General features: G+C 40.3%; 1 protein-coding gene across 2 annotated transcripts in view; it reads left to right on the top strand.

The window, feature by feature from the left end:
* hdac11 (histone deacetylase 11) overlaps positions 1-21865 on the top strand; it is a 32060-nt gene extending 10195 nt beyond the window's left edge. For both annotated transcript variants that reach the window (XM_069177658.1, XM_069177570.1), the window contains 6 exons: positions 1917-1959; positions 8289-8365; positions 9038-9100; positions 14407-14503; positions 15595-15773; positions 19482-21865. In XM_069177658.1, coding sequence (XP_069033759.1) covers positions 1917-1959; positions 8289-8365; positions 9038-9100; positions 14407-14503; positions 15595-15773; positions 19482-19724 — 702 coding nt within the window. In that variant the 3' untranslated portion in view covers positions 19725-21865. The remainder of the gene's footprint in view (positions 1-1916; positions 1960-8288; positions 8366-9037; positions 9101-14406; positions 14504-15594; positions 15774-19481) is intronic.
* The last annotated feature ends 344 nt before the right edge of the window (positions 21866-22209 follow it).

Genomic DNA, 22209 nt, shown 5'->3' with positions numbered 1-22209 from the left:
CTGTGTGGCAGAGAAGCTGAAAGATATTTTGCTGCTATTAACTTTCTCTCTGAGTGATCATTCTACATGTAAATATAGCTGAAATGATAGCTAAGGCATTGTCTTTAAAATATGTTTATGTTTTTATCACACGACATCGCAGTTATAAAGTGAGAATTTTATCATTTCAGAGCAGCAGCCTGGAAATATTTTTTGGAAGTGTCTGCTGGTCAACATGTAGTCTTACTGGACTGCATCTTACTTGTATCATTGTCTGAATACAAGAAGAAAAAAACATTAAAAGGCAAGGATAGTTTATTTGTATAGCACATTTCAACAACAAGGCGATTCAAAGTGCTTCACATAAAACCATTAAAAGCATCAAATCAGGCAAAAGAAAAGGACATTTAAAAACAATTACAGGAACAACTTTACTGTATTAAGACGCAGTACATGTAAGCACCGAGAGCCATAGCACCGCGTGACATCACCTCGTGGCATTTAGCGACTTTTCAAGTAGGTTTTAACTCTGCAATTGGCATCAGTGGTGCGCACAGAAAGAAAGAGACAGACAGCTGTCAAGTTGACAGCTGCACCTCCCAGATCTAAAATAAAAAGTAAAGGTTGAGTTCTGAAAAGTGTCCGAATGTACAAGGCTCGATGCACCAGCCGAGCTAACGGCAGGTACCTCTTTTTCCATTTTGGTTTGGTCTCATGTTCTGTTTCACGCATTTTTACGGACTTGTTTTGGTGGAACATTTGGAGAAGCAAACCGTGGCACAAAAATTGCTAAATCGCAGCAAAAGACAGAAACAAACTGAACAGGCGTGCCTTCTTGCACGATCCAAATCCGCATCATAACTTGTCATTTTCAGTGTGTTACTGCCTGGAGCAGAGTAATAACACGCAGATGGCAGAAGGCTAAGAGAGAGTGAAGACGGAAATAGTCGGCCAATGGCAGGTTTTACCAACATTTTACAACCGATGAGTCAGACTATGTTTATAAAAATGCATTAATAGTGGAACACAGTTTGTGGCCAGAAAACAGAGCTTGGAGGTAGTGGAGGGTGTTGTTTTTCACTTTAGACAGAGCCAGGCTAGCTGTCTCCCCCTGGTTATAATAAGGCAGGCTAATGGCATTGTGACATCAGCTTAGTGCTTACTGCACAGTCAAGAGAGCGATGTTGATCTTCTCATCTCTCTCTCTCTCTCTGACAGAAAGGGGGGGGGGGGGGGGGAAGTTGTTTCCCAAAGCTTTAGACTCTTTCTTGAAGTATTAATTTGGCTTCCACAGTGAGCTATATCAAAAGCTGTGCTCCACTTTGTTGTATCTGGACAGTGACAGGATCGATTTTGATAGTGACAATGGAGATTTCCAGGAAATGAGGGAGAGGGGAGTAGGGGAATGACATGCAGTAAAGATTTGTCCAGCCTGGAACTGGCTAAAGCTGCTCAAGAGTCATGTGGAATGCACCCTAATCACTCGGCTATCAGGTCTCTCCCTAAAACGTGTCGCCTTTTAATTATACAGCAGTGGTGAAATTTCAGTGGAGCGGAGAGATTTACAAGGGGAAAGGTCAAACCACCAAAGGGACATGAGGAAATGAAAAAATGCCTTCAGATTAAAACGTGTGATTCAATTCCCTTCAAACCCAATAGCAACTCAAGAAAAATCTTCAAAGACGTCTGTCGGTGATAGTTTAATGTCTGTTGTTGTCTAAATGAGACATGTTACTCATTTTTATTCATGTTTTTTAATAGACTTGAACCAATTGGTTGTGACAGCAAAAGTTCATTGATGATCGTTGTTGCATTATGTGAACTGTTTGTAAAAGGTCATTTTCGATATGTAAACTGGGTGATTTGCTGTGAAAGGGTCATTTCTACATTTTTCTAGGTTAATGTTAAATACTGAGTAGAAATATTGTCTTCCACAGGCAGGAAAACTGGCTATTGACCGAGGATGGGCCATAAATGTAGGTAAGTGAGTTCCCAGCACAGACACTGACCTTAACCCATAAAGAGATAGTCAATTCATCTGCACTTTACTGGAATACGTTTAACTTCAAAAAGGGAAGTGGTTTACCTCCTACTGTCATGTCCAACTTCTCCAGCATATTATCCAATTATATCCATCATAATACGTTTATACATCACAAAATAGTGCTGTGTATGTAAACTGCCTGGATTATGTTGACTGGATTTTTTTTTTTTTTTTTTTTTTTCTGTAAAAAAAAAAAAAAGTGTCCTGATAAATTGAATTGAAGATATGAGGTCGATGCTGGGGGGGATGATTAAATGTTAAAGACACTTGATGGAGCAGTTGTTGATGTGTAGCGGACTTTAAGGAAATCAAGATCAGCCTGATACTGACATTTAGAGCCAGATCTACATTCAATATTTTTTGTACCTGAAGCAGTGAATTTAAATTAAACAAAAGATAGCAATGGCATTTGATATGGTTTTAAAAATCAACCCTGAGCTAGGAATAAAACATTGGATTGGTGCATTCTTGTGATTCACATTTCATTTTTACACTCCGCACTTATTTCATTCATTTAGACATTGTGAACAAAAGCACATATTTTTTTTAGGACTTTAAGGGAAGGACATTCTATTATTATTTCTATTTCATCAATGGATTGTTACGAAATAATAGCATTTCGTTCCCACGTTTTAATTGGTTCGTTCACACGTTTTAATCATAATGTGCGGACGAGATAAGTTATGTAGGCAGCACAGCACGACAGGCGCTCTCCTCCTTCAACTGTCAAGTTGACCAACTATAAAGTCGATGGCATCCTCAAAATCAGCATATTGCCAACTATATAATCCACAAGCTCTCAATATCGTCGTTATTGTCTTTCAGTAACAATAATCCTTTGCATCCCTTGTATTACAGCTGTCCTTAGTTGACGGAGTTGATGTTGGCGTAGCCATCGCAGCCAGTCTGACTAACTGACGACATATTTCGAGTCACCAAAAAGGCTACGGACACAAACTAATGCTGCAGCAGCAGCTGCAGAGATCGCTGGTGTGATGCTGCTCCTTAGTACATATGATGTGCCCTAACTAAATATAGGAGCCGGAGTTAATTAACGGACTTGTTGTTACCCTCGCCACCATAGCCAGTCTGACTAATCGATGACAGATAAGGATATGATCGGTGTAAAACGGCATGTGCAGCTGGATTGTGAGAAGAAAAAAAAAAACGACCAGCTAGTTTTCCTCCGTGCATACGTTCACTGTAATTTCAGACTATCAGAAGATGAGTCGTAAGCTACGATAATAGCAATCGTTTACTCACTCACTGTATTTATACATAGTATAGTGTCTGTATTAGCCTTTTTGGTGACTCTAAATACGTCATTAACTAATCAGACTGGCTGTGGTGGCTAGGGTGATATAAACCCTGCTAAACACGGCTGTAATACAAGGGATGCAAAGGATTATTGTTACTAAAAGGCAATGACGATGATATTGAGAGCTTGTGGATTATATAGTTGGCAATATGCCAATTTTGAGGGTGCTATCAACTTCATAGTTGGTCAACTGACACTTGAAGCAGGTGCAGGGCACTTCACATTTAGAGGAGCCTGTTGTGCTGAGCTCTCTCCATGCATAAACTTATCTCGTGTGTACGAATTAATTAAAACATGCCTACGAATTAATTAAAATGTGCGCACAAGATAGTAATTCGTGGCCTCGATTTAGTATTATGTGCACACTATTTAATTTTTTTTTTTTCTCTCTCCATGGCCACTCCTGGGCTCCGTAGACTTTCACGCTAAGCTCAAAAACAAAAAACAAATCCAAATTAATTGGAAAAAATAATATAAATACAACATTTTTAATTTGATAGCCGAACGGCAGAATATATTTTACATGGGCTCAATCTTTGTCTCGAGCAGTGGGTGCCCACTTAAGGTCCCGGCTGGCCGGACCTTTGCTCTATGTCACTCCCTTACTCTCTTGCCCCTCATTTCTTGTCAATCTCCCCTGCCATTGTCAAAAAAAAGGCACAAATGCCTTGAAAATATTCTCCAAAAATCATAATAATAATATGTGTGCTTTTCATAGCAAAAGCACTGATCAGTACACAGGAGCCACACCGATGGTTCCTCACTTTTTCTCTCCCGACCAGCTCCTTCTCACACTTTGTTCCATAGCTCGTACTTACGTTCTCATGCTTGATATTTGAGTGCATAAGTGCATTCACACTGTCATGTATGGTATCATGCAATGCATGATGTGTACCCAGATGGTGCACTCAAAACAAAGCAAACAATGGACACTTTTCACGCTCAACGAACGGTCGGCATTATGTATGTATCCACGTTGTGGAAAGGACGGGCCACTGACCTCAAGTATTTTCAAACTGTGGCTGTTGCAGAAAACCACCTAAAATTGTCTATTTTTCACCGAGTACCTCCATACTGCTGTTGGTCAAAGGCCATCAGTGTTTCTACTATGTGTGATGAACGGAAGGCACGAAAACATGTTCATTTCTGGTGTAAAAAATAAAGCTGGCAGATATGTTGGCGGTTGATCCTTAACAGTAAGAATCCGGACTTCTACAGATCCGAAGTTGTGGACGAAGGTCAATGTACCGATGTCACAGTTTTACAGAAATCCTGCAGTCCTCACTTAGACACCCCGATCTTAAACTGTAAACCGTTTCACTCGCCGGGGGAGCTCTCTTCGTTTGTTCTGGTCGGTGTTTACATCCCATGTCCATGAGGCGCTGCAACACCTGGTTGACCAGATGAACAACGTGGAGATACATCCATCCGGACTCCCTGCTCCTTGTTCTGGGGGATTTTAACAGGGCAAACCTCAGCCACGAACTTCCCAAATACAGACAGCATGCTACGTGTCCCACCAGAGACACAAACACCCTGAACCACTGCTGCACGGTCATAACACCTTTGGCTCTGTTCCCCGTGCAGCCCTGGGACTCTGTGATCACTGTCTGGTTCATCTCATCCCGACTTACAGGCTGAAACTAAAGTCGGCCGAGCCTGTGGTCAAGACGGTGAGGGGATGGACCAATTAGTCAAAGCTGGAACTACAGGCCTGCTTTGTCTGCACTGGAATGGAGTGTTTTTTGAGGCTGCAGCTACAGACCTGGATGAACTCACTGACACAGTGCCATCGTACATCAGTTTTTGTGAGGACATGTGTGTGCCGACCAAAACCTGCAAATACAACAACAAACCCTGGTTTACAATAAAACTAAGGCAGCTCCGTCAGGCCAAGGAGGAGGCCTACAGGAGTGGGGACAGAGTCGTGTACAACAAGGCCAGGAACACACTGATGGAGGAGATCAAGGCAGCAAAGAAGAGCTACGCTGAAAGGCTTCAAAACAGCTTTACAGGCAATGACCCAGCATCAGTGTGGAAAACCCTGACGGACGACAAGACACCATCCCCCTACACTGTGGAAAATCCCCAACTGGCCGACGACCTGAAGGTGTTTTACTGTAGGTTTGTTAAGCCCACTTTCACATCCCTCACTCACTTTCACCACCCCTCACCCACCCAGACATCAAACAACCTCTTACTCCCCCTGCACCCCCCTCCCCTTCCTCCCAACTGTCCCCATTGTCTCTTCACCTGCACTTCAGATCTGTGATGATGACCTGTGTCAGCTCTTTCAAAGACAGAAGGTCAGGAAAGCACCAGGGCCAGACGGTGTGGCTCCGTCCTGTCTGAAAGCCCGCGCTGACCAGCTGGTGGCCCCCATCTTCACGTAGATCTTCAACACATCAATGGAGCTGTGTGATGTTCCCTCCTGCTTCAAACGCTCCACAATCATCCTGGTTCCCAGAAAACCCTCCATCAAAGGACTAAATGACTACAGACCTGACGTCTGTAGTCATGAAGTCCTTTGAAAGACTGGTGTTGGCCCACATGAAGGACACTACAAGCCCCCCGGTTGGACCCCCTGCAGTTTGCCTACCGGGCAAACAGGTTGGTGGATGATGCAATCAGCATGGGACCGCACTACATCCTGCAACACCTCAACTCCTCCGGGACATATGCACGGATCCTGTTTGTGGACTTCAGCTCGACGTTCAACACCACCAGCTCGCCGTGCCAGCGTCCACCTGTCAGCGGATCGCAAACTTCACATCCAGCAGCTGGACATTCAGCAGCACCCCCCCCCCCCCCCCCCCCCCCCCCGGCACTTTAGGAGCTGCTGATCCAGTTCTACTTGGCCATAATCCAGTCTGTTCTCTGCACCTCCATCGCTGTCTGGTTTGGCTCGGCCACCAAACAGGACAGGAACAAACGACAATGGACAGTCAGGACTGCAGAGAACATCACCGGTGCTGACCTGCCCTCCATTCAGGACTTGTACACATCCAGAAACGGGCCGGTAGCATCTCTGCAGACCCATTCCACCCTGGACACCCGCTGTTTCATCTCCTCCCCTCTGGGAGGCGCTACAGAGCACTGTGCACCAAAACAACCAGAAACAAGAACAGTTACTCTGCTCAACACATAACATCTTCAACCTCACTGGACATTTTACACTACACCCAACCGCATCAGCACCATTTGGACTAGGTGCAATTACACCGTTGTTTATGTATATATGTATATATTAGTTTCTTCGCTGTTGATATGTCTATTTATATTTTATGTCTATTTATGTCTCTGTTTTTGTCTTTTGCACGCTGAGAGAGAACCGACGAGTCAAATCCCTTGTATGTGTAAACAAACCTGGCCAATAAAGCTGATTGAAGACAGCTAAAAGATTTTTTTTTTTTTTTTTTTCATCTGAGCCCTTATGTCCCCACAACTTTTCAACGCTCAAACGCCCTTGACCCCCTCCCATCCCCCTCCCCACCTATGCTGTCAGTCCTGAATGTCATTTACTGCTTAATATATTGCAGACCTTGACATGTGCCATTTTTACAAGCTAGTTAATGCTGTTCACTTAATTTATGAGTCATCATAATGTTTTTCTCAGATGCGTGTATGAATGCTGGTTGAGGAAACATGGCTATAATACATGGCGTGCCAATCCTTTAATGCTAAAACTGTTTTGCTTGAACTTTGAAGTCTGATGTAGGGCGGGCTTTTCAATCAGATCCAAGTATGACACACCGTTTCACACTTAAGTCGCCGAAGAAATTTGACAGTAGTCAGGTGTCGCCATAAAACGCGCTTTCTCAAAAGATCTGAGGCTGTAATCTGTGAGGTCATGCTGATACAGCCTGCATCTCCTTTAAACTAAACTGCCTTGATATTATTAGCTCCTCTCAATCAGAAACATGTCTTTATCTTTAGAAAAATCCTCCCTGCTGATGTCACTGTCGCCACCTAAATCTCCCATTGTGCATTTCCAGAGAGCTGATTATCATTGAGCTTTACCAGGTTCAATACACAGCAGATAAAGTGTCAGTTTCCACCAGAACAGTGTCCTTGGACTTATAGATCTTTTGTGGTTTCAACTTTTCCTTTCGAAGGTTTGGAAGAGAATACTAATATGTATAATACATGTTGATACCATCTTTGCTTGGGTGTGGGGGTGTTGCTAGCATTTCCTTTGTGATTCTGCTATCAGTGGCCGGGCTGATTGAGTAGGAGGTCTTTTGGCTGAAAAGCCAGGGTCATCGTTTATTTTTGTGCCAAGCAGGGAGCAAAAAAAAAAAAAAAAAGCCACATCAGACTTTTACTTTGAACCTCCTGCTTACTCAGCTACTTCTCACCTTCTGTCGATGAATCGGGGGAAAGATTGTGCTGCATCAATAAACATGATTTTAATAAAGATATATAAAGACAATTCAGATGTGTCTCACATCAGCATATTGCATGTCTCAACACTATGAAGATATAGAGGCTTATTTTTGGTGGGGAAACCAGATAATAAATGCTAATCATACTTCCTCTGTTGACTGACTGGAATTTATGAATTCTCTTCTGTTCACTTTAGTTTATTGAACATGAGAATAGTAGGGCAGGGCAAAGGAGATATCTGCTACCCTAAATAAATTGTTCATATCTTTCCAATTGTTTAAACAAAAACATCTCTTCAGTCTCCCTCCCTGTACACTGCTGCTCTTTATTTTAGTAGCAACTGAACAGTCCCATTCTGGAGTCAATACACCCAGTGTTGTACCTCGGGGGGGGGGGGGGGGGGAAGCAGCCATTTTTATAAGCGGCAATAAACTCAATAACAGCCTTGTTTTAAATCGCCTGTTACAGACGTTTTGAATAATAGACTTCTGAAATGTGCAGTGACCTGCTCTGTTTGTCTAATGGCCCTGACACTCAGCCAGTGGGTTTTCTGTTTCCCAGGAGGAGGCTTCCACCACTGCTCCGGCGACAGAGGAGGGGGCTTTTGTGCATACGCTGACATCACTCTGGCGATCAAGGTGAGACATTCTCAAACGTGACTCTTTTTTTTACTTTGAAGCCCAATTTCAAGTGTTACAGTTGCAATCCAGTCATAAAACTCCCCGCTGTATAGTGATATTACAGCGTCCGCACAGAGTACGAGCATGCTGAGCATTATTAGTCAATATTTCAAATTAATTCAATTATGAATTGAGGTTCATCAATTATTGTTTCATCATTACAATCTTTGTGACACTCAGAAACATGTATTCCCATGTTCTTCTTGGAAAGTATTTTGTATTTGATGCCGTTTGATGGGCCTGAATTTCTCTAATTAATATAAATCAACTAATTTCTCAGAAATTACACAATCTTAAATGAAAGCTTTTGGAATTAATCATTAGTATCCCGCAGCTGGTGCCGAATTATTAGGTGCCTCTGCCGGTTTTAGTTTCCATCAATAGACAGTGTCGTAAGACAAATGACTAAAATGTTCATATGCTGCTGCTACCTGTTTTATTTTTGGAGTACATAAGGCATCCAGCAGATGAATAATGGGTTTTACTTGGTTATTGTGGACATTTTGTTGTTTCAATTTGAATGTTAATCCATCTCAGAAGTAAAAAGGTTTTCATTGCAATCCCTGTGAGAATGTAAACGGTGAATGTGCCTTCAGAGAGAACGCATATATTTTCTCCTTCGTCTTTCAGTTTCTGTTTGAAAGAGTGGAAGGCATCTCCAGGGCTACCATCATTGATCTCGATGCTCATCAGGTGAGGCAATGCCATTACCTGTCTCTGTGTCAATGTGCAACACTGCTTAGCAGCTGACACTGATGCGAAGATAACCCTCTTTTTACCAACACACACCAATCAATGAGGCTCACTGTGGGAAAAAAATTGGCCCTTACTGTCATATTCCTTGCCATGTATCTGAAAGCATCTACACTTGCAAACAGCTGGGTGCACACATACTTTGTGTAATATTGGACTATCTAGCCTCGAGTAATATCAGCTACTTGCATTGTTGGGTTTGTTGACACAGGGAAGTGTGGGTTTGGGCTATTGTTTTTTTTACTCTCTCTTTACTTTTTTGGAAGATATTATTTTTTTTATAAAGCTGGTAGATTCATTACTTTTTCTTATTCCAGTTTATTTATTGTGGCTGTTGTGGTCCTTATGGGTCATGCTTTGCATTCACATACCTCTGTTGTAACAATTTGGGGAAACACACAAATCAGAATCAGGGAAAGTGCTTTTTAACAGTTGCTCAAGATTGTGGAAATTATGCAATTTCAAGAGAAAGAGGAGAAATGGTATAACTGGATGCTGGAAGGAAGGATATTCTTTGATGTGTAATTTCTTAGTCCCCGGCTGAATACACACCTCTGGCTAATCAGAACACTGTGGATGATGGGAGACGTGGTCTTTGATTTTCATATTGTTTTTTTTTTTTATTGTTTTTTTTTAACCAAAACAACCAAGTTAAGACAGCAACTACTTTCTAACAACTCTCTCTACAGTAGTTTCAACTGACACCTTTTTGGGCTTTTCCATACCTGGATATTATTTGTGTTGGCTTAAAACTTGAATCAGGATTGAGAATTTGAAGCCACCCATTGGTGCTTTAACAAAATACCGATGGGGGTTTGTTCATATTTATACTCTGTCGGTTTCTCTTGTCTTTTCCTGGAGCAGTTCCATTGTTCAGATATTGTGTTTCCTCCAAAAAGCAAAAAAAAAAAAGACACTGGTGCCTGACATTTTAAAATGGTCCACTTGTGATTTGGTAAGATGAATCTGAGGCCCAATTCAGGCCAAAGATTCTCAAGAAGACAAAACTGCTTTTGAACGTTCCAGGGAAAAGTTGCGGCAGTGTGAACTGGACCGTCTCATCTGGCTTGATGGTGTTGCCTGCGATTCAGCTTGTCAAGTCGCAAGTGGGCAGGAAGCCTGAGTCGAGTTGAGATGGGCCAGTTCACACGGCAGGACTTTTTCCTGCAACGTTCTAAAACTGTTTTGTTTTTTCCTAAATCTTTGGTAAGCTAAACCTTCTGTCACAACAAATACAATTTACATTTACGCTTTGTCACTTTTTACCTGAGTTAACTCAGTGTATTTGTTGAGTGTTTATATTTTAGGTGCCATATCAAGGTAGTGGTATTAAAAGGAGCTATGCTACTACCATCTTGCAAAATGCTGCATTGCGGACATTACAAGTGGCTTCTGTGCTGATTTTACTTTTGATTTTAATATATTTCCACACATTTAGGCACCCATATGCCACATTTCAGATTGCACTTCTGTATCCTGCCACAAATTGTGCTCTCTGTTTATGAGACCCGCGCGACAGTCCATGTAACAAAAAGGATTGGGGCTAACTATAGCTCAGTGTATTTCATACCGATCTTTGAGATTGGCTCGGGACATCCTTAGTGTACAGTGAATTATAGTCGGTCTATTCTGACCAATAAAAAACTAAAACTGTCAGTTAATTTAGATTACATGCGTATATGTTTCCCCCACTGACTTTGTATATCCCTTTTATCACTGTGAAGACCAAAAGATGTTTTGTAAAATAGCAACAATAAATGCACCAACACATTTTTTTGGTAGTGCCAAAAACCTAAAATGAATGACAGTTTCTCAAAAAAATGTCAATTTAAGTGAAAAGAAATCTGTGCTATGTTTGATTAAGTATTCAGTGTTTCAGTCTCGTTGCCCCCATTTGAGGATTTTAAAATGTTTTCCTTCTTTCTCTGACTTGAATAAAGTTATATGGGCTATTGTTTTCATTTGTATTGCAGCCTAGAAGGAAGGGTTACTTTCAGCCGAGGTTTATAACTTGATTAACAGGAATAATGATAAGAGGAATTAATGCATTTACCACATTATCTCTGTGTTTCCATTGGGCAGTATGTGCTTACTCCGCACCACGTCTTATTTATTAGGTCACCACGAGTGGACTGAGCTCACCCCCCTGTAGGAAACAATGACTCAACATTTTTGGGTGTGATTATCATTTTTTTTGTCTTACATTGTGTTTTCAGCATAATGATTTGCATCCACCACCAATTAGCCTTGAGAACTGTGTTAACATTAATGTTCATTGATTGTCTGAAGATTCCCGAGGTCCATAGCTGTGTTCCAGGAATAGAGATTTATTAATTTTGAGACATGGTTTATTGGTAATGATGCACCTTTACCTATTGACACAAGCGGGGGATCAATACAGATGCTGAGTGAATAATTCATGAAGAAGAACAAAAGCGAGTATCTGCATGGAAGCCCTCTCAGCAGATAATTAGGCCGAGAGAAAACATTGGAGATGTGCAGTAAACTCCTAATTACAACCCTGAAACATGACACATAAAGTCCTCTTATCCTAACATGAATTGGCAGCTGTGATGCTTATTCACCCAGTCAACAACAAGACAGTAATGATTTTAGAGTTAAGAGTTTAAAGTTTCTTTTTTTTTTTTAATTTCTATTTACTTCCATTTCACCTTTATTTTACCTTTTAAGACATTGAGATCAAATTAGTATTTATAATGACAGCTTGGAAAGCCCCACAAGACACTTGTAGGGGGAAGAGAGAAGGAGACAGTGGAGCCTGTCCATTAAAAGCTGTGTATGTGTGTGTGAGAAGGAACATTGATGGTGATTTTGTTTTCAGTCCTAATAGGTTTTAAAGACCATCCGCCATTGCATGTTACAGTGTTTTTTCTTCATTTTTTGTTATGTTCTGCATTGTACACCACAACTGAAGAACTCACAACTATGACCAAACACAAATTGAATATGTAGGACTATAGGAGTTCATCCTTAACTATCTCATTTGGATTCAGGTCAATGATTGTGAAGGTTAGGTCATCTGATGCAGCACTCCATCAATCTGCTTCTTGGTCAAACAGCAGATCCATTTCCTCGGCAGAAAAGTGTTTTCTCCTACTACTTCTGCCAAGGGGCAACCCACCTGGATTTTAATGAAAATGGGAGACAGCACACTAATGTCCTGTTATACCCAAAACACACTTACTGTGTTATTAATTCAGGCACTAAATAGAACTGTTTTGAACCATGGGCCTTACTTTGCCCTCATATTGTTTGCTGTATCAAATGTGGATTTGGACACACTGTAAATGCACCTGCGCCACTTGCTTTAGATGGTGCACTTACGATCATTATAACTGAGTCCCTTGTTTTTTCCTTTAATTTAACACCCATCTGTGCCTGGAGAAACATAACCTATTAGAAACACTTGAGAATATATTTATTCTGACAAAACTATAGTAAGAAAAGTACAAATTTGCTTCCCGGTCAGCCCAAGAACCAGTCACACTGGACAGCAGTGGAGGAGGCCATAACAACATCTGGTTTAAGAATAGCTCTATCCTGTATTTAACGCCTAAGCCGCATTAGAGCAGTGGTTAGTACAGAGTAATTGAGCAGTTGACCGATAATGAGAATCATCGGTGTTCAGTAGGCAGCATTAGTAAATATGGAGGATCTAGCCATACTTAAGTGATGATGCCAAACCTAGTAAAGCCTACTCATCATCTGTTTCTTTATTCAATATACCCATTGTGTCTATCTAGAAATGTGTTATCACCACAGACATAAAACGGACAGTGGAAATAAATTACTATATATAATGTAGCTGTTGATCATCATTCTCTAATAACATCCTGTCGTATAGTAAAAAGTCTATTTCATCCTCATAGATGAAAAATACAAAATTTGTCTATATCTTTCCCTTTGTGTTTTGTGAAGCATTGATAGATAGTTCTAATATTTAATACGGATAATTGAGCTTGGTAAGGAGAGATATCTGTTGTAAAGAGCAAAAGAAAAAGGCTTGTTTGAAGGCTTCATTGCTGAAACTAACAAATGACAGTTAAACAGCAGCATTTTATTGTATAGTGTAGGATGTGGGGGAGATGATAGGACTAATAAGGCTTCAGGCAGCATATGAGCTGATTTATAGTCTCAGGCTGTCTGTTGAAGCTGGAGGACGACAGAGCGTTCACTTACGTGTTTATTTAGTCATTGTCTATATTAAGCCTGTATGAACCCTCAGTGCAGAATGAGTTTGTTGGTTTATCCATGCAGTACAAATGCAAAAGTCCCAGTGGTCTATATACAAAATACAGATGTACTGGTATATGTTTTATTATTTTTATTATGTCTGCAATGCATCTGATCCAATGTCCCAGCCCCCAACATGACTTGTGGCCTGTGGAGAAACAAGTTCTGTTCAAAGATGTTAAACTTGAGTTGTTCAGTAAGTGTTGAGTAAGTTAGCTCTACACGATGATTACAGATGCAGGGCCATTGTGTTACTTATGAAGCTTTTTAGGTGTCGATACCTGCACAGAAAAAAGCCGTGCAATATGCCCCCCCCCCCCCCCACACACACACACCCCTTGTCCCCCCCTGTTAAATACAAGATGGGTTTTGATTTTCCTGTCATATCTGGTTTCAGCATCATCACTTCACTTAATGTTTACATGAGAGTAATGTTGAGTTGTGTTAGAGCATGCATTAGAAAAAACATCGAGCGACCTTTTATTTAAAAATTTTTTTTAATTCAACATTCAACAATGGATTTCACACTCACTTGGGCATAACATTCAGCTGTCACTTAAATGCCCTGCTCGTCCCATACATCCTCCGTTTCATTCAGCAATACTAGATTTGGCACAAAGACTAATCTCACCCTGACAGCAGCCAGACACTTTAAGTGACAAATGGAGTGAAGGAAATGAAAAGTGATGGAGTAGTCGTGACTTTTTTATGAGTATTTTTAACATTTAATGCCTTCAGACGACAACACTCATTTATTGCTCATCTGGTGCTGTCAGTCAGCGCAGCATGCCCTGGGTAAACAAATGGGTCTGAAGACACCTGTGTGGACTTGGGCAGAGTCAAATGATGTAGTAGACTGTCAAAAACATCATCAACAGTGGAAAAACCAGTTACTCGATTTGGTCAGTTTTGCATGATGTTTAAAAAGCAGTGGCAGCATCAAAGTGATTCTTTGCTCTTCAAATGAAAGTTGTGGTTCTGCTATTTTATAGGGAAATGGACACGAGCGTGACTTTTTGGATGACAGTCGAGTGTTCATTATGGATATGTATAATCGCTACATCTATCCTGGAGATGTATATGCCAAAAGTAAGTGAAAGCACCATCAATTGTCCTCTTAAACTTGCTTTTTAGCCTTTTAAATCCATAGTAATTTGTAAATAATTCATATGGTTATATATGTTCATGCTGTTCTCATGCACTTAAATATGATGCAACTGTGGTCTGAAGTCCAACACTCCTCCAGATCGAAGGTTGGAGTAGAGGGTGCTGCCTCTCCTCCACTTCTGTCCCCTAGATGTCACTCAGTGCCATTTTAATTGTGTTGTGATTTTCCCCAGGACTACTACTCACTCACACTTAGCAGTCAGCGGGAGATGTACTCCACAACAGCCCCTGCAACAACATCATTACGGATTTTCCACAAACGAGTCTGTCAATACATTAAAGCTGATCTGACAGGACCACATGCTACCATTTAACCCAGAGGACACTCAGCAGACCTAATGTCACAGTCCTGCCGGAAAAAAATTCTCTCCATCCCTCACTTATCTTCTGCTCTGCAATTAATTGAATATAAGACATTTTACAATCGTTTTTCCCCCTAAGAAAGTAAAATACATTTATATTCTGGCTTGTTTAAGATAACAGTTTCATTCTGCTTCAAATTTTTCCTCCAAGACACATTTATTTCCGAGTACCTTCAAAGACCAAAGCTTCCAATTTCTTCTTGAAAGTCTTTTGAAAAACTACGAAGATGTTTTGCATGCTATTGCACAGTTCTTTCGTGCTTTTGCGGCTTAATTTTGTTTGAACTTTGAAACATAAAGGTCTCCTAATTAACCTTTTTCATCATTTGCATTAATTATTATAAACGTACATAGTAAGTAATTAAGGCACTGCAGCAGAAGTTCATAGTATATTATAGGTAGAGAAACACAATTACGTACCTGAATGTTATTAAAGAATTTGACTTCAAATTTATCTGAAATTCTTTACTCTGCCTGTGAAAAACCTGTTACATTAAATACTGCTGGTTCCATATATTTTAGGTGTGTGGGTTCAGCTCCACATAATTGCTACTTTATATCAGTTGGTTCATCGATGGCAAATAGGTTATGTGGCTTCACAGTGCTCTGCGTGAATGCATCTGTCTTGTCTTCACTTTTCTGTGTCTCCAGGAGCCATAAAAAGGAAGGTGGAGCTGGACTGGGGCACTGAGGACTCAGAGTACCTTCAGAAGGTGGAGCTCCACTCCGAGGGAGCGCTGAATGAGGTCCGACCTGATATCATCGTTTACAATGCAGGGACAGACATCTTGGATGGGGACCCCCTCGGAGGACTCTCCATATCACCACAGGTACTGTGGCAGCTCTGTCAGATCAGCTACCTTTTCCGCTTCAAAATATCAGTGGTGAGCTGGAGTGACATTTGGCATTTTGGAGTTACTACGGAGTCGATACTGTCGTACACTCAGTGGCCACTTACCTATTGGACACATCTGTAACAGAAAAACATAGCAACACTTCTAACACAACGCAGTGTAGTATGGTGAGATCAATAAAATAATTGAACATATATGAAAGTGTTGCCAAAATCTGAATAATATTCATCTGAACTTTAATAGAGCTGTTATACTGAATTGCAATAGACTGTTACAGGAGTACCTAATAAACTGGCCACTGAGTGGAGTCGGGACAGTTTGTTCTCTTCTGACTTGTTATTGTTTACCTCTATACTATACATTCGAATAATATCCACTCAAATAATCCCCACCAGAGGAGCGTGAATGATTCTAAGTGTTACTTAGAACAGCACAGCTGCCATTGCCATGGAGAACTCCATCAGACACTAAATCTGTGTAGCTGTAGCAAATGTAGAGCATATCATTGTTGCAGTTGGGAAGAAAACACCTCACCACAGTTGCCTAATCCATTACTCACTAAGAATCTGAAAATAATATTTCTACAAAGTGTAATCTTTGAGTCTGTCCCAACACACACACTTACTGTATTTACAAGTTGTCAAGTGCCTTCTGTGATGTTTTTCTTGGAAACTGCCACAGTTGCAAACTGTCTCCATGGACACACTTATTTAATGAGCACATCATGTGGCTCTCACTCACACAAATACATGTCTTGGACCAGCTCAGATGTTTTTTTTCTTTAAGGTTTTACCTAATTTCTCCATAATTAACAAATAAGTAAGCCCAACCATACAGTGTTACAGTTGCATTCGCATGAAAGTAAAACTGCAATAACAGGATCTGAAAGGACAAAATGAATAAGGCAATTAAATTATGTTTTTTTTTTTAAGAGCACGTAGAGCTGCTCTGCAAAGCATAACCAATTGTTTTCTGCCTTTTTCAAGGATGATACACATCTCTACAAATTTTTGATTAAAGATTATTTGATATTTATCTTGACAGTGTCAGATCTGATATATTATTCTTATCAGTTCCCTCAGGAAGAACAGAAGGTACTGCTTACTTTGTTTGGACATTCATAAAACATGTTGTACGCTTATCTAAGAGTAGATGCAAATGCTTTAAGTCTGTCTTAAAACAATTGTCAGGTGCCCATATGAACACTGACACATTGCTTGGTTTAATAGTTCCCACTGGTCATTAAAAAGATTGCCTTCAAATGTATTCTAATGTGTAAATGATGGGGAAACATTATTGGTTGTATTCAAAAGCTAATCTTCAGCTGCTTTTAGGCTTTAGATAAATGCATTAAGGAAAAATATTTTTATGACTATAGTATGAACAGGAAGAATGATCGCAGCAAGTCAAAGTAAAAGTGGGTCTGTGGTTGTATTTTTCCAACGTGGGAACAAACGTGCCGACTACTCGAATGTGCTCCAGACCACAAGTGTGGGACAGACCTTTCAGCTTTTTTCTTGCTTCGTGCTCATGCAACAAAATTTTTAGCTCAATGATTTTTTTGTTGTTGTTGTTTTGTTACAATGATCTTTGGGAGTAATAGATAGCTTCTCAAATACTTTTATTGGCTGACAGTTCACGTGGGTGGGATGAGGGGTGGTCGACTGAGATACGGGTGAGTCGGGGTTCCTCCCACTGTTGATTCAATACGACTAAGGAGGCAGCACTAGTATCTTTAGCTCATCTGAACGCGGCAGAAACGTCCCCAAGGCAGTGCAGCAGTGTAGCCAGTTGGTGACTGAAAATAAACCAATCAACGTCCAACTGAAATTTTGCCAAGATTGATTATTTTTTCTTTAAAGAGAATTCATCAACAGTAGTTATGCTCATTGTTATTGGGAAATAAGAATAAGAAACAGAGATACAAAACTCAGAAATTCCTAATTCAATAAACTCTCTACTCTGATATCCATTTCAGAAGAGAACTCTAGTAGAGTACAGCTTTTGAAAAACCTGACTTCTTGATCAGACAGTAAAAAGATCAAATACACATGCAACGTCATGCAAATGCCTTATTTTACTTTCCATTCCTTCTTTTTAACTTAAACATATAAAAGAAAGTGAATAGTACGTATTACTGTATGTTATTTTGCCAGGCAAAAGTTTGATATTCATCTACTTGATAGTTTTTACACAATATATTACATTTCCGAGAAAACTTTCGTGAGAATATATCTTCGTCTAAATTATATGTGTACAGAGACATTTATAGCTGTAAATAATTTGTTTTTAACAAGATACATTTAGAATGCTGCGGAAATCCTCCTAATTCCATGAAGGACAAAAACAAACAACCTGTTGTCAAGCCGGTTTATTCAAACATCTATCTGGTTCTACATGTTTTCCTGGCATACCAGTATGGAGTGTTTGTATTGTGGGTTCATTGTGTGCGAGTGCAGAAATAGTCTGCTTTTTTTATTTTTTTCATTTATCAAATTTGACAAAAAGCTCTTTTGATAAATGCACTAAATTTATTCATTTGATCCCTTGCAATTAATGATACAGGGATAGGTACACAGTCCCACTTGGACATTTTTTCACCAGCTCCTACTGGTGTGCCGGTTGGTAAACAATATTGACACCAAATGATACAAAAAAATGACTGAATGTTTCGTGCCTCTAACAGGGGCATGATGAAGGTATGGGAATGAGTGAAATATAATGTACATTTGCACTAGAACACATTTTTTTGTATTTATTCTTTGACATTCTTTATTCAGTTTGTTAGTTGCGCAAATTCTTAAATCTAATAAATGACTTGGCAATAAATCCAACTCTGATTGTGAGTTAAGGGAAAACAAAATTAATACAAAATAACACACTCAGTTCTGCATACAGGGATATGAATCGGTTTATGAAGTTCCAAATCAATCACTACCAAACTGTATGTTACTTTGTGTTGAAGAGTTTAGTCCAATTAAATCAAGTCTATCTCAGGCTAATTTTGAATAGTTATGTTTTCTTCTGTAAAGGCAGAAAACATGTCTAACTGTAGACTAGCAGGCTCAGCTGGGTGTGGTCATGTGAGCGCTTCACGCTTGTCAGAAAATTTGAAGTCAAACTGAGAACTCATCCAAATGAGCCAAATTTTGATTTATTTGCTTCCTGTGTGCAAAGATTTCCTGCCAGTGATCCTGCAAATTCCAAAAAAAATAATTGGAGCAAATAAGGTAAATCTGCAAAATGTGTTTAGAAGGGTTGGCACACTGATTTGTGCTGCACAGCCAATTTGTGATTTGAGGGGGTAAATGGCCTGGGGGAAAAAAAAAGTACAGTGCGGCTTTAATAGTTGTTGTTTAAATTTCTCGTTGAACATGTGTCTCTGCCACGACTCATAATGTTTAAAAGCACTCCTTGTGTTACAAATGTGCCATAATAAATTACATTTATAACACAAGCTGTTCCCACTCTAATTCCAGACAAATAGGGATATGTGTTTCTTGCCGCAAATTGCAGCGGGAAGATATGAGAACAGTCGGGCCACATCCAGTTTTCCCCCGTCTGTCCTCAGGGGAGAAAGGGAGTGCAGATAGAAACGTGAGCCGACGGCTTTACAGAATTCAGAGAAGTTACTGCGTGAAAGCTTGAGCTGATAGACAGCGTTTCTCTCCTCTTCTCTGCCAGGGAATTGTAAAGAGAGATGAGATCGTGTTCAGGGCTGCCAAGCGGCGGGGCATCCCCATAATCATGGTGACATCTGGAGGATACCAGAAGAAAACAGCCCGCGTCATCGCCGACTCCATCCTCAACTTACACCGGCAGGGCCTGATTGGAGCCGAGGCTGTGGAGGGGGAGGGATCGTCATCGCTGGTGACCCGCATGATGCGCGGCGCTGGATCTGCCGGATCAACGTTCACCTCCGTCTGAAGAGCATTCATCCTGAAGCGAACACTCGCACAGGTGTGACATTTAAAAGCGCTGAAGTTACCTTATTTTGTGCAGTTACTGTGTGACAGCAGTGATGTTTAACCCTAATTTAAGAAAGGCGGAGGTCACGCAATGCTTGTTTGCACATGTACAACGTGTGCAGGTTGTCAGATACTCAAATAATAACCGTTCAAAGAGAAAGATTGCACAGAAACAACAGAGTTCTCATGGCTACAGCCAATTCCATGAGCTCTCGTGGCACGAAAAGAGTTGTTTAAAATTTGAATCAGTTGGAGAGTCATTGGTTTTATGTTGAATATATGTTTGTGGCCGCCCATTAGTGAGGGAGGCTGTCATTTTAGGAAATGCAAGAATATCCTTCGTGGAGCATATGGTATATGAAGGTTTGTACCTACACATACATTGGAAGTATAATCTTTAGCCTCCATCTCATTTTAGAATTATGAAGATAATTGCACATAAAAAGTGTAACTGTCAACAATAATCTGATGGTCATGTCTAACCTGCTTACAGAAGATAATGTCTTTAATGCCATTTAAAACATTTTTTTTTAATTTATTTTTTATCCTTTATAGTGTATATATTGGTGTTTAAATGAATGGTGTTTCACTAATCAGGAATAGTTTTTGTACATAATGCATTGTGTGCTTTAAACCCACTCAGACATCTACAGCAAATTTTTACAGGGAGCCCCATAAAGTTAATTGTCTCTTTGTTGAAAAACTAAAACTTGTAACTAAGCACGTTAACTAATGCATGGTGAATTAAAGTTCACCAACATTGACAGACTCCTGGAAATCAATGTACGTTTTGCAGTTTGTTCCCGTCATCCGCAGATCAAAGTCTGAAAACCAAAGTGTTTTTTTGACTAATGAGAGAACCTGTACAGTGGAGCTTCTTATGGGTTTCACTTCTGATTAGTTGACTGTAGTCAAACACAGAGCTCCCCTAATGATGTTGACGCTTACAGTAGCTGCGTAAAAAGAGACAAAGCAACATTTAGATCAATATGATTAATGCAGCAGCTGGAACAATATCGCGGCTTTCGAAAGTCACGGAAAACTTCATCCAACACAGACTGAATACAAGCCGAGTTCTGTAAAGGCTGTGTGCAGACGTGCGTCATGATAAGCGAGCCATTTCATTTTGAATTTCTTCCTAAAAAATGTGTACGGCTGCAGTCGTGCACAGAGACTAAAGCCTTCGTGCGCGACTTACTTGTACACGAGACACTAATGTACCCTTTTCCATGTTTTTGAAACATTTAATTGAACGATTACTTCAGTTCAATACAAACCGGGTAACAACCCGGGGGTAGCAGTTGCAGAAGGAGGGACGGTTTAACGCGAGCTCACGCGTGCAAGTCACACAGTACACCATGAGATGTAATATTAGCTTTTGAGTATTTAATGTTGCCATGGATTTGGCCAAGGGTTTTTTTTTTTTTTATAATAAACCCTCCATTCTGTGCTCACTTTGTCTGCTGCTGCATTTCCTGTGTTTTGCTGCTTTGCGGCTGAGCGGACCTTGAAGTGGCAGCTGTCAGGTGCTGCTTTAATGATTTTCCATTGTATTTTAACAGTCATTATATTCTGTTGCTCGAGCTTCACTCTACAGTAAAAAAAAAAAAAAAAGAGAAGTTTGGAGTGGAATGCAGACTTGTGATCATTTAAAGGATTAACAGGCCTATTTTTGAGCAGCATGAAAAGTGGTATCGGGGTGGTTATCCAGGAGGCTGTTTAGACACGTTCATAATGAAACTGAAAGGCGGGCCATATTAGCAATGTCAGTGCTAATTAGCTAAAGCCTTTGATCTGGTGTGCAGCTTTTCGATGCAGCAAAAAGGTTGACTGCACACTACCTTTAATTAGGACTCAGAATATGTCATTTACTGTATGCGGACGTGCCCTTAATGCACAATGTGTTCCAAGATTCCAGCTCATCAGCTCCTTTCTGCGTCCGCCAGCGTTTTAGCCATTTGAGTTGATTGAATGTTGCGTGCCAAAAATAACACTTCGAAGCTGTGCCGTATATTTTTGGGGGTTTGTGGATTGTGCTGACATCGAAAACTATTCATATGCATCCATAATGGCATTGAATAAATACTATAACAACCGAAAGATGGTTTGCTTTTCTTTTTCTTTTTTTTTCTTTGAAGTACTTTTCCTACCTACCAATTGAAACTGTTGCATCTTTGGAAAATGATAACTACTAAGGATGCTGTCATACGGTGAAGCATATCAGTATTTTGTATTTTCTGTTGTTTGAGTACTGCCTGCTCCTACAGCCCTCCCCGTATGATGCCATGGAGATCACACAGTATACATTACTAAGTACATAAACACGAAAATAAAGCCCATTATGTAATTTTGTTACATGGATGCATCCTCCTGGTAGAATTCTGTGGAGAAGTACTACTGCGCCTGTTGGAGCAGCTGTACAGTGTCTTCTGCAGCTCTACACA

The sequence above is a fragment of the Embiotoca jacksoni genome, unplaced genomic scaffold (genome assembly GCF_022577435.1).
Source record: "Embiotoca jacksoni isolate LCO1_2020_lvr unplaced genomic scaffold, fEmbJac1.0.p SCAF_1, whole genome shotgun sequence".
Taxonomy (NCBI): Eukaryota; Metazoa; Chordata; class Actinopteri; family Embiotocidae; genus Embiotoca; species Embiotoca jacksoni.
The sequence above is the reverse complement of the archived record's forward strand: the minus strand, read 5'-3'. Positions and strand labels throughout refer to the sequence as shown.